The sequence below is a fragment of the Rhinopithecus roxellana genome, chromosome 21 (assembly GCF_007565055.1).
Source record: "Rhinopithecus roxellana isolate Shanxi Qingling chromosome 21, ASM756505v1, whole genome shotgun sequence".
NCBI classification, from domain to species: Eukaryota; Metazoa; Chordata; class Mammalia; order Primates; family Cercopithecidae; genus Rhinopithecus; species Rhinopithecus roxellana.
The window spans coordinates 17,952,897-17,976,784 of NC_044569.1; the positions used below are offsets into that span (position 1 = coordinate 17,952,897).

General features: G+C 36.3%; 2 protein-coding genes across 5 annotated transcripts in view; both read left to right on the top strand.

Moving 5' to 3' along the window:
• The window catches only part of KIAA1328 (KIAA1328 ortholog), a 397,521-nt gene that overhangs the window by 162,902 nt on the left and 210,731 nt on the right, over nucleotides 1-23,888 (top strand). The window lies entirely within an intron of this gene.
• LOC104679695 (peptidyl-prolyl cis-trans isomerase A) lies at nucleotides 16,293-16,820 on the top strand. Its single transcript, XM_030925952.1, has 2 exons — nucleotides 16,293-16,552; nucleotides 16,661-16,820. Exons 1-2 carry the CDS (start codon nucleotides 16,323-16,325, stop codon nucleotides 16,818-16,820), a joined length of 390 nt encoding a protein of 129 aa, XP_030781812.1. The 5' UTR covers nucleotides 16,293-16,322.

Genomic DNA, 23,888 nt, shown 5'->3' on the forward strand with positions numbered 1-23,888 from the left:
CGTCAATTCCATTCACATTCTCAGCCAGCATTTTTTGTAGAAATTGACAAATTGATTCTGTAATTTATATGGAAATGGTAAAACCCTAGAAAACCCAAAGCAATGTTGAAAAAGAACAAATTCAAAGGGCTAATACTACTTATCAATCTTATTATAAACCTACAATATGGGATGGGTATAAAGATAGACAATTCAGTAAAACAGAGTAGAGAATACAAAAGCGGACCCAAAGAAATATACCTAACTGATGTTTTGGCAGAGATGCAAATGACTTTCAACAGAGGAAGAATATTCTCTTCAACAAGTCCATATCCTCATGGATATGTCACAGTTTCATGTGCATATGCAAAAAGAAACTACTGTGGATCCATATACCTTGGTAAACAAAAATTAACTCATAAGGGATCATAGACCTAAGTATAAAACCTAAACTATTAAACCCTCCAAAGAAAACAGGAAAAATCTTTGCAGCCATGGATTAGTCATAGATTATTAGATACAATACCAGAAGGACAATCCATAAAACAACCATTGAGAAAAGCACATGAAAAGATGCTCGACGTTAGTTATTGGAAAATGAATATAAAACCACAATTATATACCACTACATAGCTATTAGAATGACCAAAATTAAAAAGGCTTCCCCTGTCAAGCAAGAATGTGGAGGAACTGGAACTCTTACACACTGCTGAGAGGAAGGTAAAATTGTACAACTACCCTGCAAAATATTTTAACTTATTAAGAAAGTGCAAAATATACACCTACCATACAGTACAACCATTATACTAGGTATTTACTCAAGAGAAGTGAAACCATATAGTTACACACTAGTATTCACAGCAGGTTTTATTTTTTTTTTTTTTATAACCTCAAACTTAACCCAAGTGTTCGTCAGGTGAACTGATAAATTGTGGTATATCTATATAAAGCAAAACTGCTCAGCAATGAAAAGCAACTACTGATACAGTAACATGAATGAATATCAAAGTCAGCTGAATTTAAAAATTTAGGCTTAGCAGTCTATATACTGTATAATTCCATTAATATAAATCTCTAGAAAAAGCAAAGTAATCTTCAATGATAGAAAGTAGATTAGTTCTTGCATAGTTGGACAGATTCAGGAGTACTGGAGTGGGTGGAAGGGATTACAGGGGACAGAAGGAGACTTTTAGAGATAGTGGATATGTTCTTGGTTTTGACTCTGGTGATGATTCCTGGATAGATACATATGCCAAAAACGTACCCACTTGTACACTTTAATTATGTGCAGGTGATTGTATGTCAATCATATCTCAGCAATGCTGTTTTAAAAAAAGAAAAAACTGCATGGTTTTTCTTTAAGGTTCTAGCTGCCTGGCCTTACTGTGATCAGAGCAATTGTCCAGCCCTAGTTCAGCTCTATCTTTTCTCCTAAAATAAATTTTGGCAGTGCATGATATATTTAATACTCACAAAAGAAATTTGTAAGCAGTTAGTATAGCCATTATCCTAACAAATTGTATATTCCTGACAAAGTGGAAATGTTCCCATTTTAATTTATTTTTAATTGCACATGACACAGGCTTTAAGTGTCACTCTTTGTATTTTGAAACCTGCAGAAACTGGAATGATGTCCACATATACGAGCAATCAACTCTAATGACATTAGCCTAAATAACAGTTTCTGAAAATAATTTTTATATGAATATTTTCTCCAGATAATTTGACATTTAAATGTTTTCAGATGAGACGTCTTTGCATAAATGTATATAGATTGAAGAAGCAGCTGTAAAACCTGAAATTTCCATGTTTCAACTCTTTTTAATATGCCTGTTACGCTGCAGGTAGATATTGTGCAAACTTCATTGATTTACTCTGCAATAAATTACTACCGTCCAGATCAATAAATAGACAACTGTCACCGTAACTTGGAAATGTTAGACATTTGGCTGTATTCTAAGATACAATTCATAGTTATTTACAAACCATTTTGTGTGTGTGAAAGATTTTATAAGTGACCATTTGGCAAGCTGCATTATTCTACTTCCTTAAGCCATACTTGGTAGTATTGATTTTCAATTATTGTCTTGCTCTAGGGCTTGCTATTTAGTGAACAAGTTGTTTTTCTGCTCATTTCTCAAGGATTCTTTCAGAATGCCAGTTAAGAGCATGGACTTTAGAGCCAATATGCTTGGGTTCCTATCAGTAAGAAAAATAGGTTAATTTTATACATATAATTTTTACAACTTACTGTTACCTATACATGTATCATCCTATACATATAATTTCTACTGCTTACTGTTACCTTGGGCAGGTTAGTTAACACTGCTAAGTCTCAATTTCCTCATCTGCAAATGGGAAAAATGTGATGAATATACCTAATACATTATCAGTTAGAATTGAGTGAGTTGATAAATGTAAAAAGAACAGTACCTAGCGTGCGGTAAATGCTTTATGACAGTTCACTTCCCTATTATTATCATGCTATTGCTGTAATTGATTTTACCTATGTTGTGAAGTAGATTCTGGTGAAAACCAAGAATATTGCCTATTTGAGAATACCTTTATGTTGAGTTATTTGTCTTTTATGCCTATGACATTCAGCCTGAATACTTTGTCAATTAAGAAATTATCACATTTGTTTTTCATTTCTCTGTCTTGGGGTAACCTATTCACCAAAATTGGGTCCTTTGAGGATAAAAATGAGGTTGGTGGAAAAAAGGTTTTTTAAAATCTTGTAAGAATAAAATTTGTAGCCATCAGTGTTCATTTGCTTTAAAAGCACAAGAGAAAAAACATTTGATAAAGTGGATTACAATGTTAAGCTGTTATTTGGATTCATCAGAATTCCTGCATAAACTTAGAGCTGTGGCCTGTCTGGACTAGCATTTGCTCTTGGGTAGGACAGTGTGTTAGAGAACATAGGTAAATGTAGAGGAACTAACAGAAGCTCCGATTCCATTTTTTTTTTTAATTATTCTGCTTTTATTCCCATCCAACATAGCTTTTTGGTTTTTTAAATCATTAAGAAGAGACCTTCAGCCCCAGGAAAGCCAGAAGTAGCTGGAGAAATTTTTAGTCATTGTGACCATGAGCCAAGGAAGACAAAGGATATACTTTTTTAAGATGACCTGTTGTTAGTATACTACTTTTTTTCCCCCCTTTTACTTTTTTGGAGATGGAGTCTAGCTCTGTCACCCAGGCTGGAGTGCAGTGGTGCGATCTCGGCTCACTGCAAGCTCCGCCTCCTGGGTTCACGCCATTCTCCTGCCTCAGCCTCCCGAGTAGCTGGGACTACAGGCGCCCACCACCACGCCCAGCTAATTTTTTATATTTTTAGTAGAGATGAGGTTTCACCTGTTAGCCAGGACGGTCTCGATCTCCTGACCTCGTGATCTGCCTGCCTCGGACTCCCAAAGTGCTGGGATTAACAGGTGTGAGCCACTGCACCCAGCCAGGATACTACTTTTTAAGACAATTTTTTCTTCATTATTGTTAAACTAATACATTCTGGTCTTAGGAAGGAATTCAGAAATATATAGTGTGTTAATTCTAAGTCTTCTATATTCTCCTTCAGCAATAACTACTATTAACGTTTATTATTCTATATTTTTTTCTAGACAGTGTCCAATACTTTAAGAAAAAATGGGTTAATCCTATCCATATAATTTTTACAAGTTCATTTTCTTACTTAATAAAATGTATTATTTACTTTCCCAAGGAGTACATGAATAACATATATTAATTGCATTCTCTTTAATGCCCAGTGTTTTAGTGTGTGGATATATTTTATTTAATCTTACTAAATTTTTTTAATCAATTTATATATGCATTAATATATATTTGGGCCAGGCGCAGTGGCTCACGCCTGTAATCCCAACACTTTGGGAGGCTGAGGCAGGCGGATCACTTGAGGTCAGGAGCTCAACACCAGCCTGGTCAACATGGTGAAACCCCATCTCTACTAAAATACAAAACTTAACTGGGCATGGTGACACACATCTGTAATCCCAGCTACTCAGGAGGCTGAGGCAGGAGAATTGCTTGAACCCGGGAGGTGGAGGCTGCAGTGAGCTGAGATCTCACCACTGCACTCCAGCCTGGGTGACACAGCAAGACTCCGTCTAAATATATATATATATATAGTTATATTTATATTTGGTGTTTTTCTAATTTTCTTCTATTACAGAGAATACAGCAGTGAACATCCCTGTACATGTAATTTTGAACATTTGTATTTCTGTTTGTTAAATTCCCTAATATGGAAATGCACACTCAGATAATATAAAAAAGTGTTTTAAATGGTAGATTTTGAATTACAGGTGCTATGTTGAGAGAAAAAGTCACTTGTACATTTATAACATATTACTAATGGGAATGGCAGCGTTTGCCTTGCACTCAGTTGAGATAGCTCTTTGTATGAACAGTTAATTGTGATTTCTAGATCTTCCAAAGAATTAATAGCTCTCCTTGCTCTTCATTCTTGTCTGTTATTTCTATTTATTTATTGGTCCTTAATTTATTTTAAAAAGTAAATATTTTAAATTATAAAAGTAAGTTACATTGTATAAAACTTGAAAAACAAAGATTAAGGAAAATATCCATAACCCTTATTATTTTTACCTGTATTTGAAAAACATAGTCCTATAGTTGTGTGCTTACAATTTTGAATTCTGTATTTGTCACTTAACCTATTTTGCATTTTCTCTTATTGCTATATAGGGTTCCTTTAGGTTTAACATTGTTTAATCATTTCATTATAGTTGGCAAATTACGATTTAGACTCTGCCTTTTATTACTTGAGTCTTCAAAATTTTTCTTCTTTATTAATTTTTCCATGTGCCAAAGAACTTGTTAATAATACATATTATGAATTCTGTTAACTAACCACAAGTGCCTGCTAGTTGTATGCTAACAAAACACCACCACCACAAAAACCTTGAGACTTTACTGGGTAGATTTATTTTCCTCAGGATATTTGACAGTTTTTTCATCTTTCAGATTTTTGAAGATGAAAACAATAAAATAAATTCAGTTTCAGTTATCTATTGCTGCTTAACAAACCACCACAAATCTTAGACAACCACCATTCTTGAATTTGAGCTAGGTTCAGTTCTGTGGTTCTTCTGCTGATTGTGCCTGTGGTCATACTTATGTGGCTACATGGAGCTGACATGTTAACTATGGCTCTACCATGGCTGGGCCTCTATGTTGGCTCAGGGCCTCTCTCCTCATGTAGAGTCTTCACATGATTTATCCAACAAAGTAGCTAGACTTCTTACCCAGAGTGCAAAAATTGAAGCTACCAGGTATTTTTACAGATCGGTCCCAGAGCTGGGAATGTATCTCTGGGTTAAAATGGACAGCTTAGCCAGAAGGGACTACTGGGAGTTGTAGTTGTTTGGGGGGCCACCACTGTAACAGACTATCACAAATGGCATCTAATGGTGATTTTAATTTGAATTTCTCAGATTATTAGTGAAACTGAACATCTTTTCATAGGCATTTTGTCATCTTCCTTTCTGTGAAATGTCTTTTCAAGTTTTTGCCCACTTTTTAGTAATTTGTCTTTTCATATTGATTTGTAACAGTTCTTCATATAATCTAGATGTTAATCCTTTGTTGGTTATGTGTGTTACAGCCATCTTTGACCAATTTATAGTTTTTTTGCTGTCTTTATGCTGCTTTTGATCAATGGAATTTTTAATTTAATGGTAGTAGAATTTACCCATATTTTGTGGTTTGTATTTTTTGGGTCTTTTTCTCCTCCAACGCATAAAATATTCTTGTACATTGTCTTCTAAATGGTTTATAGTTCTATCTTTTACATGTAAGTTCCTAATTCACTTGCAATTAATTTTGGGAATTGATCTGAGGCAAAGGTCCAATTTCTTTTCTTTTCTTTTTTTTCTTTTTTTCTTTCTATATGTGGCCTTTCTTTATACTATACTTTTGGTTTAGTTTTGCTGTATCTTAAATGTCACATATTCCTCTTTCCTGGATCCTTTTTTATTTTGCTGGAGCACAGCCATGCAGCAGTTCTGGAAAGAAGCTACTTAAGAAGAAATCAGTATGTAATTGAGCATTTTTACAAATAATGTGATAGACAGCTCTAATTCTTCTGTGAGGATATAACATTTGAGCTGAGACCTCAAATATTAGAAACCAGCGACATAAACAGCCAGAGGAAGAATGTTCCTGGCAGAGGGTATAGCAGGTGTTCCTGACAACTGGAAGAAAGTGGTACTTAAAATTTAATAAAAACAGGCCAGGCTCAATAGCTCATGCCTGTAATCCTGGTACTTTAGGAGGCCGAGGCAAGTGGATCGCTTGAGCCCAGGAGCTTGAGACTAGCCTGGGCAGTATGGTGAAACTTTGTCTCTACAAAAAATACCAGAAAAATTACTTGTGTGGTGAGGTGTGCACCTGTAGTCCCAGCTCCTCAGGAGGCGAAGATTGAAGGATCACTTGAGCTTAGGAGGCCGAGGTTGCCTGAGCTGAGATCGTACCACTGCACTTCAACCTGGGTGAGAGAGTGAGATCCTGTCTCAAAAAAAAAAAAGTAGTAAAATGAAAAGCTGAACAAGGAAGTCATGGTTCAAGATGAAGCAAGCTAAAATGAGGCATGATTCTAAGGAGTTGAATGTTAGAAAGGAAATTCCATTGGCCTCTACACTTAGAACATTGTTTCAAGTATCTGTTTTAGTAACCACAGTCTGACGTCTTACATTCTATGGCTCTAATCACATACCCTGTTTCTGTAGTGACAAGTATTTATATATTTTATGTTTGTAGACTTTTGTTTTCAGAATAAATCTGTAAACAAACATGGAAGATCTAATATCTGGATATAATACAAATGCTAAAACCTTGATGGTGGGAAATAAATGGTATAGCTATTAAAAGTTGGATAGTGAAAGGAAGGCATACTGATTTTCTCATTGTACAGACAGGAAATTCAAGAAATATAGTGTAATGTAATGGATCAAGTAGAGATTACACTTATTCAAAGTTTGAAAGGTAATGTATCTAAGAACTAAAGATAAAGACATAACTATAAAGATATAAAAGACATATAAAGATGTAACTATAAAAAACTTTAAAGGATGTAGTATAAGTGAGGCAAATTCTGTCATTGGGAGGAAATCACTGGATCTTGATTAATAAATACGTAATTGTAACTGAAGAAAGAAAAGTCTAATCATATTTAAAGTTTTGGGGGTAACACTAAGATGATTAAAGTTAGAAATGGAGAAGAGGGTTTAATTATCTCTATGGAGTGGTACTGGGAGTAACAAACAGGTGTTTTATTTTCTGTTTTATTTCCTTCCATAACTGTTTATATTTCTGGTACTGTGTTCATTTGTTACTTTTCAAATACTACAAATGGAAGAGTAAAAAAAAAAGAAAAGAAAAGAAAAGCTGAAACTACGATTCTATGATGAAAGAATTACAACAATTGTGAGAAACTGAGGAATATCAGTTGATTGGGCATCTAGGATAGACTTAGGAATATTTTCCATTTCAAGAAAATTTATACCCTGTAGTAGTTTAATTAAAATGAACCTAGTTGAGTTAGAAAATTAAACTCATGACAATACCATAGATTCATTCATTTGAGAAACATTGATTAATGGAATAAATCTCATATTGTTACTCCTCTGTGCCTGTCCCTGGTGTGCTGCAAGCTAGTCTAAAGGAAAGCCCACAATGGTTTCTGTTGAATGAATGCAATTATATCTATTTTTCTTTGATATTTGAAGTATAAACTATTGAAATTTGGAAGAATTTTTTAGATCATCTTCAGTGGAAAGGGAGCTTTTTCTATCACACATAACCAGGAGTCATAATCTCAGTGGACAGGACTCCAACCATGTGTTTTTTTAGAAGATATTCCCTCCCTCGGTGATCCTAATGTACACCCTAGGTGAGAACCACTCATCTCATCCAACTACTTCATTTAGAAGTGAAAACTTAAGCACTGTAGTTTGCATAGCTAATTAGTGGCAGAGCATAGGTTGACTCCTAGCATCACATGTTTTTTAATGCCCTAGTTCTGAAAACCTGTGATCTGTTTAATTCTTCATGTAGTTTTTATAGTCTAGAGTGTTTTCCTTACTCATTCTGCTTATTGTAGCTTATACATATTTCTCTTTTAAAGACCTTTTAATGGCTTACCTCTTTCTAACACATACTGTCTCCTTCTTAAATAGACTTCTAATCATCCCACCTCTTTTCAGCCTTGCCTCTACTCTCATTTCTGGTAATACCCAGTGTTTCCAGTTGCTGAGCCAATAGCAATTAGCCAACTTGTGAATTAGGTTTCTGATTTGTTCATGCTAAATGAGTTACCAATTCATTTACCCACTTCCTTTCTTTTTATTTATTTATTTATTATACTTTAAGTTCTGGGGTACATATGCAGAATGTGCAGTTTTGTTACATAGGTATACATGTGCCCTGGTGGCTAGCTGCACCCATCAACCCATCACCTACATTAGGTTATCCCTCGCCTAGCCTCCTACCCCCCAACAGGCGCCAGTGTGTGATGTTCCCTATCCTGTATCCATGTGTTCACATTGTTCAGCTCCTACTTATGAGTGAGAACGTGCAGTGTTTGGTTTTCTGATCTTGTAATATTTTGCTGAGAATGATGGTTTTCAGCTTCATCCATGTCCCTGCAAGGGACATGAACTCATCCCTTTTTATGGCTGCATAGTATTCCATGGTATATATGTGACACGTTTTCTTAATCCAGTCTATAAATGATGGACATTTGGGTTGGTTCCAAGTCTTTGCTATTGTGAATAGTGCTGCAATAAATGCACGTGTGCATCATTCACCCACTTTCTAACATTCAAAGTTTCGTTGGTATCATTCCCAATTTTTTGGTCCATCCCTGCATGTCTATACTTTTTTACATTCCTTTCTGCCATTCCTTTACTGTAAAAATTTACCAATTTTATCAGAGCTCTGATTTTATTTTTTACAAGTTTCAAAAGAAAAAAATTCAATAGAGAAGAATTACTGACACAGTAGTAAAACAACAAAATAACATGACTGCTCTTAAAATTGCATATACAATGAACTGCTATGTTGATGTGTTTTTGCTCAAATCTCTAGTGGGGTAACTATTTCTTGTACTTTGTCAGATGATTGGATTGGGAAAAACTCTAGATAAATATACCTTTCTCCTATTCCTCCTTTTCTAGGGTGTAGGAAAGTTCTCCTTTCACTAGTGAGTTTTAGTAAAATTAAATTTGCATTTTTCCAGGTTCCCTTGTGGAACTCAAAGTAAAGTGTACAGCTTCTACAAGGGACAAAAGAACTTCCTTCTTGTCTAGGGAGAAGTTGGCTGACAGCAATAATAATGATTACTTTTGTTTATTGGTCACTTCTCTGTGCCACTTGCTTTACAAACATTATCTTCTATTAGTCCTCAAAATGTTAAAAGTAGGTATTGTTGTCTACTTTTTACAAATGATGAAATAGCTTTGCTAAGGTTAAGTAACTTGCCCAACATTACACAGGTATTATTAGTCATACTCCTCAAACCTCTGACTCTAAAATTCATTTTTTCCCACTGTCTACCTTGTTAGACTCATAATTATTTTAATAACATCAGTACAACAATAATAATCAACACTTATATGCACTTATTCTATACCACATACCGTTTTAAGCTCTTTATATATAGACATGTCATTCTCAGTTTAACCTCATGAGGTAGGCACCATTATTATCTCTTTTATGGAGACCAGAGAGATTAAATAACTTGCTGAAAGTCAATTACTACAGCTGTAATGAGTAGAGGCATGATTCCAACACCACTGTTTGGCTGTTATTGAAGTATATTAGAATGTTTATGATTGTTTTGATTGATTACTGAGTCTGTTAAAAGGGCTCTAAATTTTAAAAACGGTAAGTAAATATTTGAGTTTTTTTTCTTTTTTCCTTAAAGCTCTGAGAAGATAACATGAAAAATAAACATCTTACCATAGTTTAAGGCTTCTAGTTAGAATTCCAACCCTTACCAAGAGGAAGTGAATAAATGGGGATGAGGGAAGTAGGAGGAAGGGGGTGTACTTTGTTTCTGTATTAGAGTTCTGGCATTAAGACTTGCAGATTGAGAAAAGCTAAAGAATTGTCTCTAAAATACTTTCTTTATTTTGCTGTACTTTTTCTTTAATGTTTCTAATTTCAAGAGAGAAAATAACATGTATTTCATCTAGTCTTCACTGTATAAGGAGGCTGAAGATAGCATGTATTATCTTGGCAAGTTTTTAGGAGAAAATTTCTTATGCCTAGAATTAAACATTTTGATATGTTAAAACACTGCCTGTCTTTAAGGTGGATATGCACATTGGTTTTGTTTTTCTGTCTGTGTCTGTGACACCATGAGACATTCAAATAGAAGGAAGCTACTCTGAGGTTTCTGATTGATGCTTTGACTTTCTAGTATTAAACTACTTGCTTCTTACTAGGTTTGCCTCCTTCTTTCTCCACTCCTCTCCACCCCCACCTGTGAAAAAAAAATTACTTTTAAAGGAAGACTAGTAGACAGTCCTCCAGGAAATATTTTGGTCTTTCTGTAACTGGTATGACCCATTTGAGTCTGGCTTCATTAGTTCAAACACTTAACTGTGAATAATTACTTTTTCATTTTAATGATTTATTTTAAGACTTGGGATTTAGGAAGGAGTATATTTAATTCTTCCCTTCTTCCCTCTCTTCCTTTCTTATTAAGATTTTGTGGTTTGGTTTGTACAGCTAGCTTCTATGACTTTCATAAAAGGCAGCTAAGGGTTACTTTCCAACACAGGGAAAGGGTGAGTGAGAGAATTCCAGCAGCCCATAACTCTAGTCTGGAATTGTGCAATCCTGGCTATAGGAGAGCCCCTTGATCCTCCAAACCTCTGAAACTGACATGGGGAGCTGCCAGTAAACATGGGATGGAACTGCTTTAGGGAGGCAGCTTGCACTGGGTCCCACACCCTTTCTGAGACCAAAGTGGCTACAGCAAGGCACCAGTTTCAAACATAGCTTTGGCAGACTACGTGCTGTCCTAGGGTCCAGCAGTGCCAGGACCAAGGTGTTAGGGAAACTCAGGCTGTTGCTACTGGGACTCGGGCTGTAGATGGGAGGGCTCCTATAGCCAGGGCTGTAAAATGAGCAATCTGGGGGCCACAGCAGCCAGTGCTGGTAAGTGAGCAGAGCACAAATTTCCATTGGGACTTGGTCGTCAGATAGGGTGGGGCTTCTGCAGCTGGTACTGTGGTGTAAGCGGGGCATGGGCTACCACTACCAGAGCTGGGGAGTGACCCCAACCAGGACTCGGGTATGAGAAGGATGTGCGTTCCCCACCCACTGGCTTAGGCTGTGGCCACCAAGGCTGGCCTCATCTTATTCAGTGACAGAAGCCTCAGTGTGGCTCCTACTTCTCCTCTCCCATGTGCTCTGACTTAGGCCTGAGGATCACCCCACCTTGCCCACCATAGGTATAGCCTGCTCTCATCATTGGAGAGCCTGAGTACAAGCCCACTCAGCTCAACTTTGCATCCCCCTCCAAGACAGAACACATAGCTTAGGATCCTGGGGATTGCCCAACCCAATCCACCACCTTAGGCAGCCAAGCACTCCTCCTAGAAGCCAGAAATTAGGCCTAAGCCTCCAGCGGTTACCACCTCAGATGGTACCAACCTGTAGGTGCCACTTGTGGGCCTGGTGACTGGTGTGCTCAGCCAATTTCAGCCACCACCACCATCAATGCATACCACTCAGGAACCACAGAATTGTCTCGCCACTGCTACTGCAATCACCCAGGCCTACCTATCCAGTACACCACTGCTCCTGCTGGAATCCAAACAAACCATGTGAAGGACCAAAAATTGGCTTGCTGATAACCACCAATGCAGGTGCCAGTGTACATTGTACTATGGCATAAAGATAGGTATGCTTAGTCCACCACTGCCACCACTGTGGCCTGAAGACTGGCTCACTTGGAATCCAAGTCCTCCCTCATCACAGCCTTACCACAGCTTCCATAATAACCACTCCCTAGCCCCTGAGTAAATCAGATACCGCTAACACCATTTACAGCCAAAGAAATCATACAGAAACTGCATTACTGCATGCACCCAGAATCAAAGCCAAAGTGCTCTACCCAACCAGCCTCATAGATACACCTTCAGGAAAAAGTTCTCCCCTAGAAAAGTAAATTCAAAAATAGGAAGAAGCAACTACTAAAAGTACAGATATCAAGGTAAGGACAGGAAACATGAAAAAGCAAGGAAATAGGATAGCTTCGAAGGATTATAATACTTGTGGAGCAGTTGATGTCAATCAAAAAGAAGTTATCAAAATCCCAGATAAAGAATTCAAAATACTGATTTTAAAAAGTCTCAGTAAATACAAGAAAATCATAAAAATCAATGTAAAGAAATCAGAAAAACAATTTAGGATATGAATGACTTATGAAAGCAAAAGATATTTTTAAAAGGAACCAAATAGAAATTCTGGAACTAAAGAATTCATTGAAGGAAATACAAAATACATTTGAAAACTTCAAAAATAGACTAAATCAGGCAGAAGGAACAAACTCAGAACTTAAAGATGAGTCTTTTGAAATAATCTAGTCAGATAAAAATAAAAGAGAATAAAAAGAAAGAACAAAGCCTTCAGGATATTTGGGACATAAAGCCACTGAATATTTGAATTATCAGTGTTTTAAAAAGCAAAGCAGAAAAGGATTAGAAAACCGACTTGATGAGACAATAAGTGACAACATCCCGAGTCTAGCAAGAGATTTAGATATTCAGATATAAGAGATTCAGCAATTGCCAGGCACATACAATGCAAAAAGGTATTCATGACATATTAAAGTCAGACTGTCTGAAATCAAAAATAGAGCAAATCCTAAAAACAGCAAGTGAAAATCATTTGCTCACTTACAAAGGAAATCCCAATAGACTAACAGTGGATTTCTCAAGAGAAACATTCCAAGCTCAAAGAGAATGGGGTGATATATTCCAAGGGCTCAAACAAAACAAAACAGAAACCTGTCAGCTAGGAATGCTGTATCCAGCAAAATTAGTCTTCATAAAGGAAGGAGAAATAAAATCTTTCACTGAGGAAATTTGGTACGACTAGACCAGACCTACAAGAAATGCTCAAGGGAGTCATAAACCTGGAAGTGACAGACCAACATTTACCAAACATTTATCATCATGAAAACACATGAAAGTATAAAACTCACTGGTAAAGCAATCATACAAAAGAGAAAGAGAAAAGAACCAAATGATACCATCACTGAAATCCACCAAACCACAATGAAAAACACTAAGAGAGAGGAAGGGAACAAAGAATATATAAGACAACCAGAAAACCATTAACAGTGACAGGAACAAAGCCTATCACATTAATTATAACTTGAACTTATATGAATTAAATTCTCTACTCAGAATATACAGAATATTTAAATAGATAAAAAAAATGATCCAACCATATGCTGCATACAAGAAACTCACCTAACTTGTAAAGAACAGGTAGCCTAAAAGTAAAGGGACAAAAAAAGATATTCCATGCAAACAGAAACCAAAAGTGAGCAGGAGTGGCTATACTTGTATCAGATAAAACAGATGTTAAGTCAAAATAGTAATAAAAGACAAAGAAGGTCTTTTTACCATCATAAAAGGATCAATCCACTGAGAGGATATAACAATTCTGAATATGTATGTATCTAACATTGGAGCACTCAGATTCATAAAGCAAGTATTACTACTTCTAAAGAAAGAGATAAACTTCTATACAGTAATAGTGGGGGACTTCAGCACTCCACTCTCAGCATTGTATCATCAAGACAGAAAATGAACAAATAAACATTCATCTTAAACTGGACTTTAGATCAAGTGGACCTAACACTTACAGAACATTCTATCCAGCAACTGCAGAATATACATTGCTTTCATCAGCACAAGGACCATTCTCCAGGATAGACCATTAGGCCACAAAAAAACTAAAAAAAAAATTTTTTAATGAAATCAAGTATCTTCTTAGACCACAGTGGAATAAAATTAGAAATCAATGCCAAGAGGAACTCTGGAAACTATACAAATACGTGGAAATTAAACAATATGCTCCTGAATGACCATCATGAAAATGAATAAATTAAGATGGAAATTTTAAAAAGATTTGAAACAAATGAAAATGGAAAAACAACAAATCAAAACTTGGAGGATACAGCAAAAGCAGCACTAAGAGGGACTTTTATAGAAATAAATGCCTATATCAAAAAGTAGAATGATTACAAATTAAGAATTAACCAATCCTCTTGCAGGAACTAGAAAAGTAGAAATAAACCAAATCCAAAATCAGCAGAAAAGATATAATAGAGATAAGAACAGACCTAAATGAAATAGAGACTTAAAAAACAACAAGATGAAAAGTGGATTTTTCAAAAAGGTAAACCAAATTGATAAACCGCTAGCTACATTAACTAAGAAAAGATGAGAGAAGGTCCAAATAAACAAAGCCAGAAATGAAAAAGGAGACATTACAATGGATACCACAGAAATACAAAGGATCATCAGGGCCAGTTTTAACAACTATGTGCTGAAAATCTATAGGAAATTGATAAATTGCTGGAAACATACATCCTACCAAGATTGAATCAGGAAGAAATATAAAACCTAAACAGACTTATAATGTGGAGCAAGACTGAGTCAATAATAAAAAGTCTCCCAACAAAGAAAAGCCCAAGACTGGAGAGATTCACAGACAAATTATACCAAACATATTAAGAAAAACTAATATAAATTCTCCCCAAGCTATTCCAAAAAATGGAAAAGGAGAGATTTCTCCCTAATTCATTCTGCAAGGCCAGTGTTACCCTGATACCAAATCTAGACACACACAAAATGAAAATTACAGGCTAGTATCCCTGATGAACAGAAATACAAAAATCCTCAACGTTATACTAGCAAACCAAATCCAACAGTACATGAAAAACATAATACACCATGATTAAATGAGATTACATGAGGAATGCAAAGATGGTTCAACATACATAAATCAAGAAATGTAGACCATCACATCAATACAATGAAGGACAAAAAGTATATGATCATCTCAATAGATTAAGAAAAAGCATTTGGTAAAATTCAACATCCCTTCATGATAAAAACTTTCATTAAACTTGGCTAGAAGTAAAATAATTCAAAATAATGAAGATCATATATGACAAACCCTAGGCTAAAATCATGTTGAATGGAGAAAAGCTGAAAGCCTTTTCTCTAAGAACTGGAACAAAACAAGGATGCCCACTTTCAGCACTCTTACTCAAGGTTGTACTGGAAGTACTAGCCAGAACATTCAGACAAGAGAAAGAAATAAAAGGCATCCAAATTGGAAAAGAAGAAATCAAATTGTTCCTTGGTAGTGCTGATAATATGATCTTATAACTAGAACAACCTGAAGACTCCACCAGAAAGCTCTTTGAGCTGATAAATGGATACAGTAAAATTACAGGACACAAAATTGATGTACAGAAACCACTAGCATTTCTTTTTCTTTTCTTTTTTATTTTTATTTATTTATTTTTTTTTGAGACAGGATCTCATTCTGTTGTGATCATAGCTCACTGCAGCCTCAAATTCCTGGGCTCAGGTGATCCTCCCACCTCGCCTCCTCCTGAAGAACTAGGATCATAGGCATGTGCTACCATGTCTGGTTAATTTTTAATGTTTTTTGTTGTTGTTGTTGTTGTTGTTGTTGTAGAGATGGAGTCTCACTGTGTTGCTCAGGCTGGTCTCAAACTCCTGGTCTCTAGTGATCCTACCACCTTGCTTCCCAAAGTTTTGGGTATATAGATATGAGCCACTACACCTGGCAGGTAGCATTTCTGTACAGTAGTAATGATCTAGTCCAGAAAGAAATAAGGCAATCTTATTTACAATAACTCCAAAAAATATATATGTAGGAATAAATTTAACCTAGGATGTGAAAGTTCTCTACAAGAGAAACTGTAAAATATTGATGAAAGCAATTGAAGACTACACAAGAAATGAAAAACATCCCACAGTTGGGATTGGAAGAATTAATGTCATTAAGTGGACTATATTACCCAAAGCAATCTATAGATACAGTGCAATTTCTATCAAAATAACATCATTCTTCAAAGAATTAGAGGAGACAATCCTATAATTCATATGAAAGCACAAAAGTGCCCAGAATAGCCAAAGCAATCCTGAGCAAAAAGATCAAAGAGGCGTCACGTTACCTGACTTTAAAATGTATTGTAGGCTTTTGCAGACGCTGCCGCCGAGGAAATTCTTGTAGTACTAGCCATGGTCAACCCTACCGTGTTCTTCGACATTGCCGTCGACGGCGAGCCCTTAGGCCGCATCTCCTTCGAGCTGTTTGCAGACAAGGTTCCAAAGACAGCAGAAAATTTTCGTGCTCTGAGCACTGGAGAGAAAGGATTTGGTTATAAGGGTTCCTGCTTTCACAGAATTATTCCAGGGTTTATGTGTCAGGGTGGTGACTTCACACGCCATAATGGCACTGGTGGCAAGTCCATCTATGGGGAGAAATTTGAAGATGAGAACTTCATCCTAAAGCATACAGGTCCTGGCATCTTGTCCATGGCAAATGCTGGACCCAACACAAATGGTTCCCAGTTTTTCATCTGCACTGCCAAGACTGAGTGGTTGGATGGCAAGCATGTGGTCTTTGGCAAAGTGAAAGAAGGCATGAATATTGTGGAGGCCATGGAGCGCTTTGGGTCCAGGAATGGCAAGACCAGCAAGAAGATCACCATTGCTGACTGTGGACAACTCGAATAAGTTTGACTTGTGTTTTATCTTAACCACCAGACCATTCCTTCTGTAGCTCAGGAGAGCACCCCTCCACCCCATTTGCTCGCAGTATCCTAGAATCTTTGTGCTCTCGCTGCAGTTCCCTTTGGGTTCCATGTTTTCCTTGTTCTCTCCCATGCCTAGCTGGATTGCAGAGTTAAGTTTATGATTATGAAATAAAAACTAAATAACAACAACAACAAAAAAAAATGTATTGTAAGACCATCGGAACCAAAATAGCATGCTGTTGATTTAAAAATAGATATATAGATCAATGACACACAATAGAGAACCCAGATAATAAGCCACTTATTAGTATCAGCCACGTATACAACCAATTTTTAACTAAGCTGACAACTTACATTGTGGAAAAAACATTCTCTTCAAAAATAGTGCCAGGAAAATTGTATTACTGCATGAAGAATAATGAAACTGGACCCCCATCTCTCAACGTGCACAAAAATCAACTCAAAGTGGTTTAAAGGCTTAAATTTCAAAGCCAAAATAAAAAAGCTCTAAAAGAGAACCTGAGGTGAACTCTCTTGGACATTTGTCTAGACAAAGAATTTATGAATAAGAACTCAAAAGCACAGGCAACAAAATAAAAAATGGACAAATGGGACTTAAACCAAGAACCTGCACAGCAAAAGGAGTTATCAACAGAGTAATCAGACAACCTTCTGAATGACAGAAAATATTTGCTAACTGTTCATCTGACAAGGGACTCATATCCAGGATGTGCAAGGAATGCAAACATCTCCACAGAAAAGAACTTTTATTAAAAAGTGAGCAAAAGTTTTCTCCCATTTTGTGAGTTGTTTACTCTGCTAACTGTTCCATTTGCTGTGCAGAAGCTGTTCAGCTTAATTAAGTCCCACCTGTTTATCTTTGTTTTTGTTGCATTTGCTTTTGGGTTGTTGGTCATGAAGTCTTTGCCTAAGCCAATGTCTAGAAAGGTGTTCTGATGTTATCTTCTAGAAGTTTTTTTTTTTGTTTTTTTTTTGTTTTTTTTTTGTTTTTTGAGACGGAGTCTCGCTCTGTCGCCCAGGCTGGAGTGCAGTGGCCGGATCTCGGCTCACTGCAAGCTCCGCCTCCTGGGTTTATGCCATTCTCCTGCCTCAGCCTCCGGAGTAGCTGGGACTACAGGTGCCCGCCACCTCGCCTGGCCAGATTTTTGTATTTTTTAGTAGAGACAGGGTTTCACCGTGTTAGCCAGGATGGTCTCGATCTCCTGACCTCATGATCTGCCCGCCTCGGCCTCCCAAAGTGCTGGAATTACAGGCTTGAGCCACCGTGCCCGGCTCTTCTAGAAGTTTTATAATTTCAGGTCTTAGATTTAAGTCCTTGATCTGTCTTGAGTTGATTTTTATATCAGGTGAGAAATGAGTATCCAGTTTCATTCTCTTAAAGGTGGCTTGCCAGTTATCCCAGCATCATTAGTTGAATACACTGTTCTTTCCCCACTTTATTTTTTGTTTGCTTTGTCAAAGATTAGTGGTCTGTAAGTATTTGGGTTTATTTCTGTGTTCTCCATTCTGTTCCATTGGTCTATGTGCCCATTTTTATACCAGTAGCATGCTGTTTTGGTGACTATGGCCCTATAGTATAGTTTGAAGTCAGGTAATGTGATGCCTCCAGATTTGTTTTTTGCTTAGTCTTGCTTTGGCTATGTGGGCTCTTTTTTGGTTCCATATAAATTTTAGGATTATTTTTTTTTCTAGTTCTGTGAAGAATGATGGTGGTGTTTTGATGGAAATTGCATTGAATTTGTAGATTGCTTTTGGCACTATGGTCATTTTCACAATATTGATTCTACCCATCCATGAGTATGGGAAGTGTTTCCATTTGTTTGTGTCATCTATGATTTCTTTCAGCAGTGTTTTGTAATTTTCCTTATAGAGGTCTTTCACTTCCTTGGTTAGGTATATTCCTAAGTATTTTTTTTTCCAGCTATATAACAATCTATACATCTGACAGAGGACTAATATCCAGAATCTACAGGGAACTCAAACAGATTAGCCAGAAAAATATAAACAATCTCATCATGAAGTGGGCTAAGGACATGAATAGACAATTCTCAAAAGAAGATATACAAATGGCCAACAAACATATGAAAAAATGCTCAACATCACTAATGATCAGGGAAGCACAAATCAAAACCACAGTGAGATACCGCCTCACTCCTGCAAGAATGGCCATAATCACGAAATAATGAATGTTGGTGTGGATGCAGTAAAAAGAAAACACTTCTATACTGTTGGTGGGAATGTAAAGTGGTACAACCACTATGGAAAACAGTGTGGCAATTCCTTAAAGAAATGAAAGTAGAACTACCATGTGATCCAGCAATCTCCACTACTAGGTATCTACCTACAGGAAAAGAAGTCATTATACAAAAAAGATACTTGCACATGCACGTTTACAACAGCACAGTTCGCAATTGCAAAAATATGGAACCAGCCCAGATGCCCATCGGTCAATGAGTGGATAAAGAAATTGTGGTATGTATATATGATGGAATTCTACTCAGCCATAAAAAGGAACAAATTAATGGCATTTGCAGCAACCTGGATGGAACTGGAGACTGTTGTTCTAAATGAAGTAACTCAGGAATGAAAAACCAAATATTGTATGTTCTCACTTATAAATGATGGCTAAGCTATGAGGATGCAAAGGCATAAAAATGATACAATGGACTTTTGGGACCTGGGGGAAAGGGTGGGAGGGGAGTAAGGTATAAAATACTACAAATTGGGTTCAGTGTATACTATTTGAGTAATGAGTGCACCAAAATCTCACAAATCACCACTAAAGCACTTACTCATGTAACCAAATTACCCGTTTTCCCAAAACTTATGGAAATAAAAAATTTTGAAGATGATATGAAATTCAAAAAAGACATGGGCAAAGGACATGAGTAGACATTGCTCAAAAGAAGGCCGAAAAATGGCCAACAGGTGTATGAAAAAGTGCTCAGCATTACTAATCATCAGATAAATGCAAATCAAAACCAGAGTGTCATACCATCTTACCATAGTCAGAATAGCTATTATTTAAGAAAACAACAAATAGCAGATATTGGCAAGGATACAGAGAAAAGGGAACTCTTATACTGTCGGTGGGAATGTGAAGTAGTATAGCCACTAAGGAAAATAGTATGGAGATTCCTTATAAAACTAAAAATAGAATTACTGTTTGATCCAGTAATCCCACCACTGGGTCTCTGTTCAAAGGAAAAGAAATAAAAATATCAAAGGAATACATGTGTTCCCATGTTAATGATAGCACTATTCACAAAAGCATAGATATTAGAATCAACCTAATCTTTCATCAATAGATGAATGGGTAAAGAAAATGTAGTATATCTATAATGGAATACTATTCAGCCATAAAAAGAATGAAATCATGTCATTTCCAGCAACATGGATGGAACTGGAAGTCATTATCTTAAGTGAAATAAGATAGGCAAAGAAGGAAAAATATCACATCATCTTCTCACTTATGTGTGGGAGCCAAAAAATTTGATCACGTGGAAGTAGAGAGCAGAAGGATAAGAGACGGAATGGTGAGTGGAGGGGAGGAGGGAGGATGAAGAGAAGTTGGTTAAAGGGTACAATACACTAAATTAGAAGGAATAAATTCAGTGTTTGAGAGCAGAGTAAGGTGACTATAGTTAACGAAAATGTATTGTAATCAGGTGTCAGATACCCTAAATACCCTGACTTGAACACTAGGCATTATATATGCATAATAAAGTATCACATGTATGCCATAAATTTGTACAAATAAAAAAGTTCCTTAAAAAAACTGAAAATCAAATTTATTTTGCAAAATGTGATTTTAGTAGTGAAGATATATAGTGTGTAAACATATCATTTTTTTTTTTCCTAAAAGTCAAGAGTAACAGGTCTGAATTAAGAAAAGTAGACTTGTTTGAGTCTCACAAACTGCTAATCAAGGAGAAAATTTTACACATAAAACAATAAAAGATAGCTAAGTAGTATCAGCTTTCTAAAATGCTCAGATTATTTTACACCCCCAAAAAGGTTACATTTAAAACAAATTATTTGTAGTAAGTTATATTAAACATTCTTCTATTATTTTTAAAGCTTTAAAAATTTAAGGTACTCTGTAAGTGTCTTCTCAGTTCTGTAAATTTGTAATCTTCATTTTAAGAGGCATTCAGGTGAAAATGTCTTTATTCTGTAATCAGGCACATCAAAAACATTTATTTAACAGTTATTTAACAAATGGTGGCTGTTGCTTATGCAGTTTTTGTTATGACTCACAACAAAACTCAAAAGAGCAATGCCTGAGTAATAACAAAAGTGTCAAAGTCATTGGTTTAGGTGATGCAGTTACATATCATTTACTTCATTTATTTGTTAAGATTTCTTGAGACTAGCCTCTGTTGCTAGGACTTTTTAAAAACAGCACCAGCTGTCTTCCTCCACTAGTCTCCCTTTTTCAATTCTAAATATTACCTTCCATCTGGCATGCCATTGAATCCTAAGGAAAGGACACTTGTAGTCCAGAACAAGAGGACATCAAGCTGCTTTGAGTAAACATATCCTTTTTTCTTGGCTTCTTGGCACCTCAAACTGTATATATTCTGGAAAATTGCATTTGAGGTTTAACTGATAAGGCAAAGATAGCTGGCCACACATCATTTTGTTGAGTGGCTACTCTCAGCAGATACCTCCTTGCTGGCATTATATACACAATTGTGTACTGAGAAGGCATGAGGCATTTTTAATGTTGTCATCACTCATGCTTATTTTAATATCAGTATAGTGCTTGTGAAGGTTCTGGTTGTTCAACTGAAAGAACAAGTATTTAAGTGAGCAAATGAATGCAAGAATAAAATAAATGAGAGAACGCTTGCAAGAAAGCGTGCTGGTAATATATACTCTAAAATTTCAAAGTGCCTGTGGTTTTCCAAGTCATAACTTCTGGAAAATTCTTAGAAATTCAATGATAATATAAATAGAAGATGAGCCAATCTGATGAGAAGTAAAACTAGACTAGTTTCTAAAAAGTAAGAATAGCAATAAAACCTTCTAACTAAATGAAGCCACCAAAAGGCTTTTGGCTGTAAGAAAGATAATTCAAAATAATGCATGAAGAACTTCCTGCCAAGATGGGATAAGCCCACTATAGCCTCCCCTTTCTGCTGATTAAAACTAAAAATTATGGACAAAATATAAAAGCAACTATATAAGTAAACAAAAGCAGTCAGATGGTGGTGAGGAGTCAAAACTTAAAGGAGCAACCTGTATGGAAACGAGTTTCCTAGTTTGGGAAGTTCTTTTCTTTTTTTCTTATGGTTTTGCCTTCAGTTGTGAAGGTAGCAGTGTGGCACTGGAAACTAAAACTGATAGAAACCTTATTTTCTTGCACCACAGGAACCAAGTAAATGAGCTTAGCATTCCAAAGAGTTTGGGGGCAGTTTCCAAGTTTTGTCTCCCTTTACCAGCTTTAACCTAAGACAGACCCAGTTGCCAAGCTGCAGCTGCACTGCCACAAGAGGAACCAGGAAAAGGGGTACTTTGGGCCACTGAGTATGGGGGAAATGTCAGACAAGAAAGCTCTGGAGAAGGGTGTTCCCTCATTTTATGTATGGCCAACACAAGTACTATGCTATGCATGCACAAAGCAGACCCAAAGCATTATGGCAATGCCTTGAGAACTGAACTGAACTCAAATTAGAACCACTGCTCAGACATGAGAAAGAACTTGGGGTGTAAACCAGACTTACTTGATTTTCCTGCTAAAACAACAACAAAATATGCTCTATAGGATTACAACAAGTCATAGGACCCACAGTCTGCACAACATAACATTTTAAATGTCCAGGATATAATTCAAAATAGTGCTACCTACAAAAAAAAAAAAAAAAAAAAAAAAACCATCCAGAAAATTATAACCATCTCTCTAGAGAAAAGATAATTAAGAAATGTAAACTCCAGAGTCAACCAGATTTTAGAATAATCAGGCAAACGCTTTAAAGCATCTATTATAACAACTATCCATAGCATAAAGGTAAATACACTTGAAATTAATGGATGGAAGTTCTCAGCAGAGAAATAGAAACTATAAAAAAGAACTAAGTGGAAATTTTGGAACTGTCAAATACAATATCCAAAATTAAAAAATTCAGTGGTGATTTAATTGGCAGAATGGAGTAACAAAGGAGAGAGTCAGTAAATTTGAAGATAGGTCAATAGAAACTTGAAACTGGATACAGGCTTAAGAACAGGAAAAAGAGAGGGAAAATAGTTACACAAGAGCCTTAAGAACCTTTGGTATAATATCAGAGGTCTAACTTTTATGTCATTGGAGTCCTAGAAGGAGAGGAAAAAGAGATTACATAAACAGAACTAGGAAAGTATAACCAGTTCTCAAGGGAAAAGGCAACTTCTGCAAAGTGTCCTCTTGAAAAGTTCTTCATAAGACACAAATGAGGATACACCTTCTTTTAAAAATCTTAGGAGCATCTGCAAGCATATAGTCAAGAATGTCAGTTTAAAGAGTGGAAGAAAATTGTCTTGAAAATAAGGTACTGAAACACTTTCTGTGATAGACACTGCTATTATCTTACCTATTATCCATTTCTTTACTATCTTGCTTTCTTAATGCCACTGTTACTGGAAATGACAATGTCCTTAGTTAAAACCTACATTGTTCAACTTCCTTTGCAGATGGGGTGGCACTGAGGTACAGTTCTGGCTAGTGAGATGTAAGAAGTTGTTCCACAGGGCTTCTAGGAAATCTCATTAAGAGGATAGAGGGCCAGGAAGAGGGAGTGGGTATAGCAGGCACCACTGTCATTCCTCTTTTTGTCTTTCATCCCTTCTCAGTTTTTCTCCGGCAGCAGTTCTCAACTAGGGGTGATTTTGACCCCCAGGAGAAATTTGGCAATATCTGGAGACATTTTTGGTGGTTAAACTGGGGGTTACTATTGTCACCTAGCAAGTACAGGCCAGGGATACTGCTAAGCATCCTATAGTGTGCAAGACCATCCACAGAACAAAGAATTATCTGGTCCAAATATCA

Excerpts from the sequence above, each read along its gene's own strand:
- LOC104679695 (XM_030925952.1), top strand. The coding sequence starts at position 16,323 with ATGGTCAACCCTACCGTGTTCTTCGACATTGCCGTCGACGGCGAGCCC. Across the intron at positions 16,553-16,660 it reads AATGGCACTGGTGGCAAGTC|CATCTGCACTGCCAAGACTG; the intron begins CATCTATGGGGA and ends TTCCCAGTTTTT.